The sequence below is a fragment of the Physeter macrocephalus genome, chromosome 11, assembly GCF_002837175.3.
Source record: "Physeter macrocephalus isolate SW-GA chromosome 11, ASM283717v5, whole genome shotgun sequence".
NCBI lineage: Eukaryota > Metazoa > Chordata > Mammalia > Artiodactyla > Physeteridae > Physeter > Physeter macrocephalus.
The window spans coordinates 80076881-80092712 of NC_041224.1; the positions used below are offsets into that span (position 1 = coordinate 80076881).

General features: G+C 35.5%; 1 protein-coding gene across 1 annotated transcript; it reads left to right on the plus strand.

The window, feature by feature from the left end:
* Positions 1–9646: 9646 nt before the first annotated feature.
* Positions 9647–9894, plus strand: LOC102979402 (60S ribosomal protein L39). Its single transcript, XM_024134497.3, has one exon. The coding sequence runs from the start codon at positions 9647–9649 to the stop codon at positions 9800–9802; it is 156 nt and encodes a 51-aa protein (XP_023990265.1). The 3' UTR covers positions 9803–9894.
* Positions 9895–15832: the final 5938 nt, after the last annotated feature.

Consider the following 15832-nt stretch of genomic DNA (forward strand, 5'->3'; position numbering starts at 1 on the left):
TGTTGTTGCAAATGGTAGGATTTCCTTCCTTTATATGACAATAATACTCTTGTGTGTGTGTGTATATATATTATTACATTTCAATCTCTATTCTCTTGTTGATGAACACTTCAGTTGTTTCCATGTTTTGACTATTGTGAATAACGGTACAATGAACATGGGGTGCAGATGCATCTTTAAGATAGTGATTTCATTTCTTTTGGATATATATACAGAAGTGAGATTGCTGGATCATACGATAGTTCTAGTTTTAATTTCTTTAAGAACCTCCATACTGTTTTCCATAGTGGCTGAATCAATTTACATTCCAACCAACAATATACAAGCATTCCCTTTTCTCCACATCCTCACCAACACTTGCTATTTCTTGTCTTTTTGATAACAGTTACTCTAACCAGTGTGAGGTGATATCTCATTGTGGTTTTGATTTGCATTTGCCTGATGATTAATGATGTTGAGCATCTTTTCACGTTGGCTATCTATATGTCCTTTTAGAAAAAAATGTGTATTCAGATCCTCTGCCCATTTTTAATCTAATTGTTTGTTTGTTTTTCCTATTGAGTTACACGAGTTGTTTGTATATTTTGGATATTACCCACTTATTAGATATAGGATTTGCAAATGTTTTCTCCCATTCAGTAGATTGCCTCTTTATTTCATTGGTGATTTCCTTTGCTGTGCAGAAGTTGTTTATTTTTATGTAGTTCCACTTATTTTTGCCTTTGATGCCTTTACTTTTGGATTAAGGTCCAAAATTTCATCACCAAGATTGATGTCAGGGAGTTACTGCCTATGTTTTCTTCTAGGAAATCTATGGTTTCACGTCTTACATTCAAATATTTAATCCATTTTGAGTTAATTTTTGTATATGGCGTAAGATAGTTGTATAATTTCATTCTCTTACATGTTATTGTCCAGTTTTCACAACACCAGACTGTTTACTCGTTTTATATTCTTGCCAACTTTGCCTTAAATTAACTGACCATATATGAGGGAGTTTACTTCTGGGCTATCTATTCTGTTTCATTGATCTATGTGTCTGTTTTTATATAAATGAAATACTGTTTTGATTACATAGCTTTGTAATGTTGTTCAAAATCAGGGAGTGCAACGTCTCCAGCTTTCCTTTCTCAAGATTGTTTTGGCCATTTGGTGTCCTTTGTGATTCCATATGAATTTTAGGATTGTTTGTTCTATTTCAGTAAAAAATGCCACTGGAATTTTGATATGAATTGCATTTGATTTGTAAATTGCTTTTTGTAGTATGGATATTTTAACAATATTAATTCTTCCAATCCATGAGCACAAACTATCTTTCCATTTATTTTTGTCTTCTTCAATTTCTTTCATCAATGTCTTATAGTTTTCAGCGTAAAGGCCTTTCACCTTTTCACCTTTCACCTCCTTGGTTAAATATATTCCTAGGTTGCTTTTTTTTTTTTTTTTTTTTGGATGCAATTGTAAATGAGGCTGTTTTGTTGTGGTATCCTTGTTTGGTATTTTGGTATCAGGGTAATCCTGGCCTTGTAAAATGAGTTTAGAAGTATTGCCTCTTTACAATTTGTTTTGGTATTAATTCTTTGAATGTTTGGTAGAATTCACCAGTAAAGCCATCTGGTCTTGTACTTTTGTTTTTGGGAAGGTTTTTGATTACTTATTCACTCTCCTCACTAATAATTGGTATATTTAGATTTTGTATTTCTTCATGATTCAGTCTTGGAAGGTTGTATGTTTCTAAGAATTCATCCTTTTTTTCTAGGTTGTTTAATTTGTTGGTGTATTATTGTTCATAGTCATCTCTTAGGAACTTATGTATTTCTGTGGTCTCAGTTGTAATGTCTCTTCTTTCATTTCTGATTTTATTTTTTTGAGCCCTCTCTCTTTTTTCTTGGTAAGTCTAGCTAAAAGATTTATCAATTTTCTTTATCTGTATGAAGAGCCAGCTTTTCCTTGATCTTTTCTATTTTCTTTTTAGTCTCTATTTCATTTATATCTGTTCTGAACCTTGCCATTTCCTTCCTTCTACTAACTTTGGGCTTTTTATTCTGCTTTTCCTAGTCCCCTGAGGTGTAAAGTTATATTGTTTATTTAAGATTTTTCGTTTCCCTTGCAAAAGGCATGTATCACTATGAATTTCCCACTTATAACTGATTTTGCTACATCTCATAAGTTTTGATATGTTGTATTTCCATATTAGTTTGTCTCAAGGAATTTTCTATTTCTCCTTTGATATTTTCATTGACCCATTGGTTGTTCAGTAGCATGTTGTTTAATCTCCACATATTTGTGACTTTTTTTCCAGTTTTCTTTTTGGAGTTGATTTCTAGTTTTATACCATTTTCCTAGGAAAAGATGCTTTATATGATTTCAATCTTTTAAAATTTATTAATACTACTTTTGTGGCCTAACATATGATCTATCTTGGAGAATGCTCCATGTGCATTGAGAGTAATACATATTCTGCTACTTTTAGATGAAAGCTTCTTTATATATCTATTAAGTCACTCTATTCCAATGTTTTGTTTAAGGCACATGTTTCCTTGTTCATTTTCTATCTATCTGGATGATTTATCCATTGATGTAAGTGGGGTATTAAATTCCCTAATATTATTATAGTACTGTATTTTTGTCCTTTTACATCTGTTAAGATTTATTTTATATATTTAGGTGTTCTTATGTTGGGTGCATAAATATTTACATCGTTATATCCTCTTGTTGGATTGAATCCTTTATCATTATGTAATGCCCTTTTTGTCTTTTCTTATAATCTTTGTTTTTTTTGTTTGTTTTGTTTTTTGTATTACGCGGGCCTCTCACTGTTGTGGTCTCTCCCGTTGCGGAGCACAGGCTCCAGACACGCAGCCCCAGCGGCCATGGCTCATGGGCCCAGCCGCTCTCTGGCATGTGGGATCCTCCCAGACGGGGGCACGAACCCATGTCCCCTGAATCGGCAGGTGGACTCTCAACCACTGCGCCACCAGGGAAGCCCTCTTATAATCTTTGTTTTAAAGTCTATTTTTCTGAAATAAGTAGAGTTACCTCAGCTTTATTTTGGTTTCCATTTACATGAAACATCTTTTTCTATCCCCTCACTTTTGGTCTGTGTGTGTCCTTACTGTAGTGAGTTTGTAGACAGCATATAGATGTAGATGGGTCTTATTTATTTTTGCTCATTTAGCCATTTTATGTGATTGACCCTAAATTTTTGACAGCTATTATCAAATCCCATTAGGAAAATATTTACCTTATCTAATACTATAAAATGCAATTGCTTCTAAGAAGACATCTTCTCATGCACCATAAGTTTTTTCTAGGATAAGGTGAACTCTGTGGTCTCAAGATACTTTCCTTTGCCACTGTAAAGTTATCTATGTTTAAACCAGTCATCCACCACAAGCCTTGGAATGAAAGTCAGTAATCTGGCAGTACTTAAAGAATGTTGTATCATTATTGGCATTTTTAGCCAAAGTGAGATTTCTCCAATCCATAGGTGTCTACTTTAAGAAGTATGTTCATTTTTCCTACCAATGTCCTTTCATTAGAGAGAGCAAAAGACACTCAGTCCATAATAGGCTGAGGTCTCTTACTAGTAAATGGTAATTATTAAGTGTTTGGCACACATAGGCCAGCGACTGTGATCTTTAAAGTTAGTGAGCAAATTCCCCCCAGTATGTGACAACCTAAGCCCTCCTAGTATATCATATGCATACCATGACTGGTAGTTTTAGAAGGAACAAAGAATGCAGTAAAATATAATCAGTTCTTCACAATTGATATGTTCTAAAAAATACCTTGTTATTTATACTTTCTCTCCACAGCATAATTCTCAGAATAAATGGTGAAATCTAGGCATTAAAAAATGAGGTAATAAAGTTCCCCCCCACCCTGAGGCTTTCTTTTAAGCCTGAGCATCTTCTATTCCTCTCACTCAGTAATTCTCACTGACTGAATTTCCTTTTTATATGAGTACCAGAGAAACCTCCCCAATGATAAGCCAAGAGTTTCTAGGGATTAGGTTAAGAATCTAAGATTTGTCTTATTTTTGTTTATTTGCTTGTTTTACCAGTAAGAATGTGACTACTATAGCTCTGGTCTAACTCTTTTTATAGCCTACACCCACTCTCCTCAGTCATTTTTCTTCGTATCAGTACATTGACTATTTAATATGTACTTATATATATGCTAAAAGCTTGGAGATACAAAGATGAATAAAATAATTTCTCTTCCCACAAAGAGTTCATAGGCATGGGAGACATTCACGTATAAAAACAGCTACTCAGGATCACCAGTAAAATTCTTCCCTTCTCACACTCACATAATTCTAGGAGCAAGTAGAAATACAAAAGGCCCTAAAGTCCACTGTAAATATTCACTTACAAGGAAAAAAAAAAGTACTTTTTCTGTGTTATCAATGCACTTTCAACTCAAGATAAAAATAAAATTTTCTAGCTGGAAAATTTACAATTTTAAAATAATCTATTCTTCAAAAGATTATATATTTTCTGTTAGATATGTTTTCAAAGTCATTAATTTAAACTGAAAATGTTTTGTACTGAATATTTGTAAGTTACCAATAAAATAATTTTAGCCATATTACTGTTTTTAAACAAGCAAACACTTAAAATTTTCTTTCATGGTTTTATGAATAGAATTTTATTTTTACATATAGATATTCATCTTAATTTTTTAAAAATTGAAACTGATCATATATTCTATGATCTGATCCTTGACTGAATGTACAACTTTATTGTATATAATAGTTATATACAACTTTTGTATATAAAGTTGTATATAAAGTTATATACAACTTTATTGTATATAATAGATGTATTTACATAGGCTAAAACAGGACACCCTACATCTCTCAGTTTTGCCTAAGGCTGATTTAGCCACACCCAAAGTTTAACCCAAGTTTCTCATGCTTAATTAAACTTAAGGCAAACTTATATAGATCTAATTTAATCAAGCATCCATCTGCTCCCCCCACACCCCCCCGCCTTCATCCAGTCACCATATCTAGGTTTGGATAATGCAGTAAAAATGTGGTTGCCAGAGACCCATCCCTATAAAGAGGGAAGAGAGGGGAGACATTGTGATGAACTGAATACACAACCAGTAAGACATCAACTTGATTTCCCTATTTGGAGGGTGAGCAAATCTTTCGCTTTTCCCAGGAGATTCCAGTTTTATACATAATATTCACATGTAATTATTAACTGTATCCTCTTTCACTGTTAAAGACAATATGTTGCTTTGAACAATAATTATTTGATAAGTTTAGGCTTTACTTAAATGGTATAAATTGACTTTTTATACTAGACTTTTTTTTTAATGATTATTAGGTTTGGGCCATAAAATTAGGTTGCTTCTAAGATTTCAGTTTATCAAGTGCATAAGGAATGCCTATAAGTTATACGCAGATTAAAATTTAGCAAAAATATAAACTCACATTTTCCCAAAATATTTACATGTAAATTGAGACAAGAAATAATTATCCGGTTCTTTAAAACATTTATAACTTATGATCAGTAAGATAAAGCACTGAGATCCTACTTAGTTTTTTTCACTGATTTTCTATATTTCAGGAGGCCATGTTGACTTTTTAAGGTATATTTTCAAGGTTCTTTATCATGGGTATCCCTATTTAAAAACAACTCTCATTTGAATACAGAGAATGGACATCTTATTTAAAGAAATGGGAACTAGAGGTGAAGATTTTCTGGAAAGGATGTGCCAGTTTAAGAAATAAACAGAATTTTAGCCTGTTTGTTACTATTCTTCAAGTCCAGCACAGGCTGATATAACAATGGAAGATTTAGTATTAGCTATTCATATGAAATCATTGATTTTGGCATACATGTTAAGCACAGGAAGGAGGAGGAAAGAATCAAGATAGAATGTCTTCTAAGTAGACATTCCTTAGAAAATTGTTTTGCAAACTTTGAAAGAGGTGTTGGCAGCTTTTTAATAGGTGCTAAAGATAGAAGTGTCAGAGTACACCTCTCCTGTGCTCGGAACATCATTATCTGCGAAGACCTGGGTTACGATTATGAAACTCACGGTGAAATATTTGTCTCCCTGATCATAGAACTGTGTACATTTCACTCTGGTTTCATTTTCTTACTTAAATGCCAAGAGGAGAGGAGAGAACCATATATGCAAATTGAAACTAAAATATAAACAAGGATTCAGTCCCGTGGTACAATCCTCAGAGGAATGAAAATGCTAGGAAGAAAAGACGTTTCTGAACTCCATGTTCAGTGGAAGCAGGCTACAAAAGAGTTTAGCTGTCCTTCTAGAAAACAAAAATTAATTTGCTTTGGCCAAATTAAAATTAATTAAAATTATGCAATGTTGCCCTTGTGTTAATTTTAACGGTGAGGTTGTTGTGATTTAAGGCTACAATTAGTTCTAGTGTTTGAAAGAGAAGCTCTGTAATCGAGACAGGACATTTTAATAATCCTGGTTATAAACATTTAATACATCATCTTTAGGGACTCACAAACACATTGTAATTAACTTTTACAACTGAAATAAATCAGATTGCATTAGCATATTGCAAAGGAAAAAATCATTTGCATGATTGAAAACAGCTTCAGAAAATTATGTATAACAGGCTTTGTGCAAACACCAGCATAACTTTTACCAGGTTTCTTATATGGGGATTATTTTTAACAAGTACAGTTTAGGATTCTTCAGCTAATTATAACTTTCACCATAAAAGGAAATATCCTAGTTTTGAAGAAGCAGCAAGAGTCATTCTGTGGTCAGTAGGACTATACCCAACCTTATTGTAAACTAATTGGGGAATATTCAAATAAAAGTGTAATGTGTACTTTGTCTGTAGTTACTTCTATGCTATGAGCAAGTAATTTGGTCAGGGGAAAAGAAATCTTATTCATGTGTTATTCTAGTATCTAGTGCTAAAATCATTAGCAGAAAGAGGGATGCTAATATTGGACTCACAAGTGTTCCTTTGTCCATCACCCAATCTGTTTCATAGACTCCAACGCCTTCTTGACTGGTAGAGCTGTGACTGTTAAAATGATAGTCTGCCTGGCCACTCTGAAACTGAGCCAATGGAATAAGTTCTTATTAAATATTGGCTATTATTTTTACCAAAAATTTTCAGGTCAAGTGGACAATTTGGAAACACTCTTCATCCTTTGGCTCTGGTCAATCATTTTGTCTATTGAGTGATCCTTGGTGCCTGGGTTGTTGTTAAAAGCACAGATTCTGTAGTCGTATTTCCTAGGTTTGAATCCTAGTTCCATCACTTAGTTAGTATCTGACATTATGTTCCATGCCTCAGTTTTTCCATCTGTAAAATGAGGATAATAAAGTATGTATTGAAAAGTACTCTTGTGAGGAATAAGTGAGATAATGTACGCCATTTAACTTAGAATGATGTCTGGAACATTCAATTAGTAAGCACTCAATAAATATTAATGATTATCATTGTCATTATTATTTCTGTGGGCTACCCTTCAGTCAGTGCCTAAGCAAAGAGAAGAATCAATTCATTATTGTCTGGAAGCTAGTGACTTTCCTGCATAGAATTTAACCAGGGCTTTACCAAATACACAATTTGCATTCATTAATTCAATTAATATTGTGCCTCTACTATGTACAAAACATTATCAGATTTGCAAGGGACGACATGGTTGTGACATTGGTACTGAACCAGAATAGACACAGCAGAGTCTGGGATCAATTAACTGGTCAGAAGTCTCACCAAGTTATAAAATCAGGGTGAGGGGCATGGCAAGTTTAGATTCCAGGTGTTTAGGCAAACAAGTAGAGCCCCACTTTCCCCCCGTCCCCAACCCTCCCTCCAAAAGGGAAACAGATAAAAAACTAACAATCCCCAAATAGAGTAGGACAAAAGTCAACATTTATGCATCAGTCTTTGGTCAGAAGAAAGGAAGCAGAGTAAGGAGTGTTGGTGAGAATACTCTGAGTTGCATTGAGGCTCTGTTCCCAGGACAACTCCTTTCACCCTACTAGGTCAGATCAGTGATTAACAGTTAAATGACAAGTATAATGACAGCATTTTGGAAGGAGTTGGATCCTGGGTGAAAGGCAGGTTAAAGCTGGTCATTGTGATACGAAGTAAGACAGGGATTGTTGATTTTCTTTTTGGCAGAGTTTTTTACAAAAAGAGATTACTGGTTTCTCTTCAAGTATTTCTATTCAGATTTCCATTTAATCTTGATTATAGAAATGGACCATGAATGAACTGGAAATACAATTCACTCTTAAAAATTCTTCTTCATTTGGGTCTGTGCTTTGAAGGAAGTCCCTCTATTCTGTCCCTTTTTTGGGGAAGTACCTGGACTCTTCTAATGGGAAAATTCTTATTTCTCCTGAGGCTATAGTTTATTGACTTAAAAGAGCAGTAGCTTAATTAACAGACAAAATGAAGCCTATTGCATAATTAACTAGACATTTACCTAAAATCAATAATCTAATTGCCACACCTACATAGGGGATAATGTTCATCCTATTGAAAACAATTCATTTGTAGCTACATGTTAACAGGGTGATTGGTGGTTTAAGAGACTAACCCGATCTGTAAAGTGATAATTCATTGAACAATCAATTAATCTTTTTAGCACTACAAATATAAACAAGCAAGGAAGAACGACAGTGTGTCTGCTTATGAAAGGTCAAGTTTAACAGACTCCCATACTTTCTTTCTTTCTCAATCAGCAGGAAGATGTGTAGGCAATGAATAAAAATTTTATTTTAACACTATCCCCTGGACATGGAACTTTCATGGGGAGCTAATAACATGCAAAATATTTGTAAATATGTAAAACAGTTTAGACTGGTATCCTGTCTTTATAATGGATTCCTACCCTAAATTGTGTTTACCTTTTGACAGATACCCATCAGCCTGTCCCAAATGGTTTTGGTATACCCAGTTATACATATTTACATACTCTCTGGGCTTTTAGTCCAACAGAAGGAAGAATCATTTTGTATCTAGGAGAATGAATTATTACATTTATCTGAGAATATGGGGTCAATGTCAAAAAGCTTTAAGGTTTAGGTGGAATTAAGTATCCCACAGTCTGCATGATTATACAAAGTTTATTTTAATCTTATCACCCTGCATAATTGGATATGACGTTTCCCAAGATGTAAGGTACTCCCTGTTTTATAACTGTTCTTAAAGAATGTCTTTGCTTAAAATAGTGTCATAGCTTAGTATGACACTTGCATCTATCTTCAAACTTGACTATCATTTAAATTCCAGCATTTATACCAAGAGAGTCCAACCTGCTAGAAACATAAACACTATAATAATTATATCGCTTCGGAAGGGTTTCTGCCTTGGCATTTATCACGGACTGTGTGTCTCACCCATGACACAGGGTGCCCCTGGCACACTAACGGGCTCCTGAAAAACCCACTTACGTAACTGAAGCAAAGGGAATTCCATTTCGCACGAACGAGCGCGGTTTCCCACGGCCTCACGGGACCGTACGCAGAGAGCGGCCGCCAGGGGGCGTTAGTTGGCGCACGGCGTGTCCTCCTCAAGCCCGGCCCCCGGCGGCGCCTTCTAAACATGTCCTTGCGCTCGATTTCTCCTCTTTTCTCTTGTTCACCATCATATGTGCGGTTGTATTTGCTCCTCACCATGTCTTCTCACAAGACTTTCAGGATCAAGCGATTCCTGGCCAAGAAACAAAAGCAGAATCGTCCCATTCCCCAATGGATTCGAATGAAAACTGGTAACAAAATCAGGTACAACTCTAAGAGAAGACATTGGAGAAGAACCAAGCTGGGTCTGTAAGGAGCCTCACATGTGAAGTGGCACACATTATCAGAACATCACTAGTGTCTGGAACAGGTGCCTGTGTTTGATGCTCTCTCCTCTTTTCTTGATCTTTCCTCACCACTGCTCGCTGTGTAGCTCAGTAATAAACATGTGAACCTTTTGTTGGAAAAAAAAAATTATATCCACCTGTGTCTAAGTATGAAGAACAATTTAAATATCCTAACCATTTCTAAGACTTGGACACAATGTCTTTACAAACTTCATAAAATGGGTGTATATATGCTGAAGGGCAAATAGAGAGGTGATTATGGAAAAACACAGTATGCCAAGCTGATTCCATGAAAAGAAATTTCTAGGTTTTAGACCAGGGGTTTTAACTTGGGGTTCTAAGCACAGTCATTCTTCATTTGGGCTTCTAGAGCAAGGGGCCTATGAAATTGCATGGACAAAAGCTGCATCTTTATTTTCACTGATTTCTAACTGAAAGGTAGCATTCCCTTTCACTATGAATGTAGATAAAACATCATAACAGCACTAACAATACCTGTGAATTGTCACCAAGAGATATCACAGATATGTTCCTACTATATTACGTGTGTCACAGATAACTCACAATATCATGTATGCTCAATACTTCTTTGTGTTTTTTTTTTAATAAATAAGTGGGGTTTTCTTTAACTTTCTTTTTTTTTTTTTTTTTTTTAATTTGGCTGCTGCCGGCTTGCAGGATCTTAGTTCCCCTACCAGGAATTGAATCCTGGACCTCAGCAAGTGAAAGCGAGGAGTGCTAACCACTGGACCACCAGGGAATTCCCACTCAATACATCTTTGAACAATGGTAGATGGTAGGTATGAGACCTGTCACTAGATCTCATTATTTACTGTCCTAACAAAGAAACATGTATATTATGGTATGATGAGTTTGTCTTTTTAACATTTTAATGATTGTTTTTTTAAATGCATTTTGTATCCTTTTTTAAGATCACTTTTTTCTGAGACAGGTTCACAGGCTTCATCAACCTCCCAAAAGAATCCACGGGCAGATTTTTTAGAAAGACCCCTGCCCTGGACCCCTGCATGGTGCCGACCTTCCCCATATAGTGCACAAGGCAGATATGTTCATGGATCAGGGACCATTTCCCTGAGTGTGGGCTCAGACTCAGAATCCTTCTTATCCAAGCACTATCACCAACTATAAACACAACTATTACCCACTGATGGTTCCTCTAAGTCTTTCATTCCCATGGGAACCATCTGAGGTAAAATTTTCTGCAGTGTTTGTAACAAAGGCTATCATTTATTGAGTACCAGGTACTTTACATATTATCTCACCTAGATTCACCACAATCCCATGAAGTGGGTGTTATCATTGAATAGATGCGAAAAGTAGCTTAGAAGGTAACAGAGCCAGTTTTCTAAAATCTCTGCTTCTTCCAGTATCCTAACACCAACAACTGAATTTTTTTGAGAGAAGTAATAAGGTCATATATGTTCATAGACCTGCATTTTAGCCCATAGATAATGACATAAAGTATATGTTTTATCATTATCATAATATGTGGCTCTTACCAGTCAAACCTCCACGTGGCTTTGTATGATAATTGTCTGATGCTTTATTGTTGTTATTGAAAACAAAAAACAGATGATTAAGAGAGAAATCCAAAGCACTAAGAGTGAAAGGAATGTTCTAGTCAGAAGACGTTGGCATGTCTTGAGTCCCTCTCTTTAGGTAGAGCTTTTGTGCTTGGTACTGAGGTGTCAAGGAGTTGAATAAAAGTATTCCTGCCTTCAACGGGCTAATGGATGAAAGAGAGACTGCCAAAAACTATCCAAAATAAAAGGTAAAATGATAATTAGAGCTGAGGTTTATGGCGTATCACCGTATGTTAAATACTTTTCTAAGAGATTTATATGTCCTAAACCATTTAATTCTCAAAATAATTTCAAGAGCTAAGCACTACTCTTATTCCCCCTTGTACACATGAGGAAACTAAGGCAAAGAGAGGTTAAGTTAGTTACCTAAGGACACACAGCATACGGTGGCCGAGCTGGGATTCTGACCAGCGGACATGCTCTAAACCCCTGCCATTCATAATGAACCAAATGTTCTTAGTGCAGTGGCACCAATAATGAAGGAAGAATGGATTCTGATCGAAAAACCAACGATCGTTTTCTCAACCTGTGTGTTATATACACTTGAACACTTATTTGACTTATTTCACTCAGTAGATATTCCCTGAGTCTCTACTGTGATGGTATCAGCTGCATCTGAATGATGCATCATTTCTGCTGTTACAGAGATTTTTAACCATTTCCTATCTGACCTGTGGAAGCAAAGAGCTGATTAGGGGGATCAAAGGTCAATTTACATTTTGTGTAAATATTAAGCATTCCCATGAACATTTTCCATTGAAAATGTGGCCAAAGCAATTTTAAATAAGGAGATTATCGCTCAGGAGGAAAAGTCCCAATGACTTTGGGAGGTATTTAAATATGTTCACAGTGGGGGTCTCCTCCCACATTCATATACATTGATTTTTTTTACATAAATTTTTGAAATTTTAGAGACAGATTTATAGTAAGGATAGAGCACTGCTTAAATGATTTATTTATTTATTCACATTTTTAGGATTTTTATGTTACATTGTTGTACTTGGAGGTAAGAGAAAACTTAAGTCCAAAATAATGCTGTTTTCATTGATTCCCAGTAAGAGGTTTTTTTTTTTCTTTCTTTCTTTCTTTTTTTTCCTTGAGAAGTCATTTCTCTACTCAACCAGGGAGAGTTTATTTTTTATTATTTAATTTTTAACTTATTTTATGCTTGTTCCTAATATAATTTAAAGCATTTAAATAATTTTGGCCATTGGAATGCCTTTTTAAGAGGCATGTCCTTCGTTTTTCCATTGGGTTTCTGAAGTCATCTATTTTGACTACATTGCTGCTATTATCCAATTTATGATTTTTCTCCTTTTAAGAGTGTACTCAATAGAATGCCCTACTAATGGTAAAAAACTAATTTTCTACCTTGGAGTTGGTTAACAGCTCAGATGGGTCCTTCAGGAGTCTATGTTCAGGGTATATATCAGACTAAGAATTTTCACAATATATTTCAAGTGTTGGAATAGAATAGAATTTACTCATATCTAAATAGGTGTCTATTTCTGGACTACAGTGGAATGTGAGACCCTCCAAATTTTCAGTGTTAAAATCGTAACAGAGAAGTCAGGCAAAGACCCGGTAAGGATAGGAGCCATGGGAAGGAGTTGCCATGTGAAGCCAGAACAAATACCAGATTAGTCTGAAATTAGAGTTTAGAAGAATTGATGAGATCAAGCAAGACAAGAGAAACTATAATTTGTACACTGGAGGCCCAAGCAAATTTGTCTAGTCAGGATTCTGGAATAATGAAGCCTTTTTTCAAAATCCACAGACCTGCCAATGGGAATGTTCCCTTGATGGATATTGAAATCTTTGTATTAAAAACTCCCCCTACTTTCTTTTACTTTGAATTCTCCTTAACTTATCAGGGCTCCCCACATCTTTGTTGGAAAAAAACTCTACAATTTCCTTTGACTCCTTGAAAGTAGACAAAAGGTAGGTTCCTGATGTCAGAGAAGCTGGAGTGGGAAAGTTCCAGGAGGTGAAAAGCAGTCCACATAGGTGGACCTTATTGCTTTTTTATCTATAAAAGGACTAGTTACCATTGAGATTTCTTTTAAGATAGAATTTTTACTTCACGCCTCAAACTTCCTTTGATAGTTTGTTTCTAATAGTTTGCCCCTTATCAATTCTGGCCTTACCTTTTCTAGAGGACCATTGTCTTAATGTATTTAACCCTTTCTAGGTTTTGCTTCCTCTTCTCTGTGTCTTACTTTTATTCCATTGGACTTTAACCAGCCATACACAAACATCCTAGCTAATCTTTCCAAATTAGCACAGCACCAGCTCTGGAGGCTCTCATTAGATGTGCAGCTGAGATTTATCAGATCTCATTTGCCTAATATGGAGCCTAACTTTGGGCACCTGGCCCTTGCAGTAGGGGGTAAGGGAGAATAGGAATGGGTCTTTTGTCACTGCTATGCAGACTCACTAATTTGCTCCGCCTAATAAAATTACAAATGAATACAGCTTTATTCACATTGCCTTTATAGGTTATAATAACCTTGATACCCCATAACCTCCTGCTAGCTGAATTAATCAGATCATATTAATATTTCTTACTTTCTTTTAACTGGTTCTTCTCTTAATTAAAGGGGCCAAAGACGTAAACAGGGTAGGTGACTAGAAACATAGCGTCAGGTTATATACAAGGCTCATTAAAAAGATGGATGTTCAGGCAGACGGCAAAAATTGCTTACTTCGCAAGTGTACATTTTGTAATTTCCTGACGACTAAAAGAACTAATGCCAAATCCCAACCCCTCCCTTTTTCACATGTATAAAAGATGATAATTTTTGAATGCTGGGGTGGGAATGGCAAAACCAAGGAACCTATTCATCAACTAGAATAAGGTCTTTCACATTACGACTCCACTCCTTTCCGACGAGCCTCCAAATGTGAAATATTTGAAAGTGGAGGAAAGGAAAAAAAAAAGAATAAAAACCAGGAAATAATTTAAGAAGAAAAAAAAAGATGAGGAACTTTAAAAAGAGAACATTAAATGTATTAAACCACAGGTAAATTTGAAAGAGAAAATGAGGGATTTCTTAAAAGACTGATAAATCTTCTGAACTTGCACATATTCAAGGATGCCTAGGGCCTGTACACATGGATTTGTTTGCACACAGAGGGCAATGGAGAGCTTAATCTTTATGCATAAGAACAATAATTGTTGAAATGGACAGTCCATGGTATCAAGCTTACCCAAAGTTATAAGTACAAAAATCCAGTAGATCTGGAAATGATATGATTTAGGAAATGTAATTCAGGTGTATTTTCCATTGTTGTAAATACTTTGTACCCACGTGTACATTGAAATGATGGTGCATCTATACAATGATAAACAAATAGGTTCAGATAGATGGAATGATTTTTTTTTATATTATACATGCATTAGATAAAATTTATGCTATTTATTTTGTATTTATAATATATAAAGATATGTATAATACTTTTTTTATTGGTATACTCACATACATATAGATGTTCATTCAGTTCTGGTCCTCATTTTTGAAACTTTTGCTCATATTCACTTCACCAAGCAAGAAAGCACCAGCATTTTTATTTTCACAGCCAATTACTAGCAAAGCCAAAGCCTCCGATTTCCCGTCCTTCCATCTCCCTTCTCAACAAGAGAGAAAGTCATTCTGACAGGATGATGCACAGCACGACCAGGCAAGACCTCGCTCCTTCATGAATAAATTAGAGATGAAAGTTTAACTGATCCCCTTGCATTTTTATGGAGGGACCTCATCCTAATTTACCTAAATGCTTTGAGTAGAAGGAAAGAAAATGTAAGAGGCTAAGGTGGAAAGGTTAAAATCCGTGTTTAAATGGAGGTTTTTTTTTCAACACATCACAACACACAGATGCCTGCAACTGTACTGATGTTGCCTTACAGTCCTCAAATGTTTAAGGGAGAAACCAAAGAAAGGAAGATTTTTTTTTTTCCCCTGCCACTATTGCTTTTTATATGAGCGTCAGCAGGTGTGACCAGTAATTCTTAGTTCAAGAAATTCTGCACAGATAGGTTATATATATATATATATATAAAACGCAGGACTGGAGACTCTGAACAATCTGTATTTAAGATACTATTTTTCTCAATGGAGCTCAAACTGTGTGCAAATGGCTTTTTTTTTTCAAGCACTTCTAGGATATGCTTCACTGAGTGACCTATTTCAGTATGTTCCCCACCAATGCATTTTTAGTACTAGGCAGGTGTGCCTGGAGATGGGGGGGTATGGTTGAAATATTAGGTTTTCCCATATAGGAGCAGACCAGTGGGCTAATGGTTTTGGAATCCTGCCTCTGGTGGTGGCCATTACCTGATGCTTCAGAAGCCAGGAATGAATTTGCATGACCCGAACCCTTAAGATGTTCCCT

What these genes read in the sequence shown, in the direction of transcription:
- LOC102979402 (XM_024134497.3), top strand. Translation starts at nt 9,647, where the DNA reads ATGTCTTCTCACAAGACTTTCAGGATCAAGCGATTCCTGGCCAAGAAA.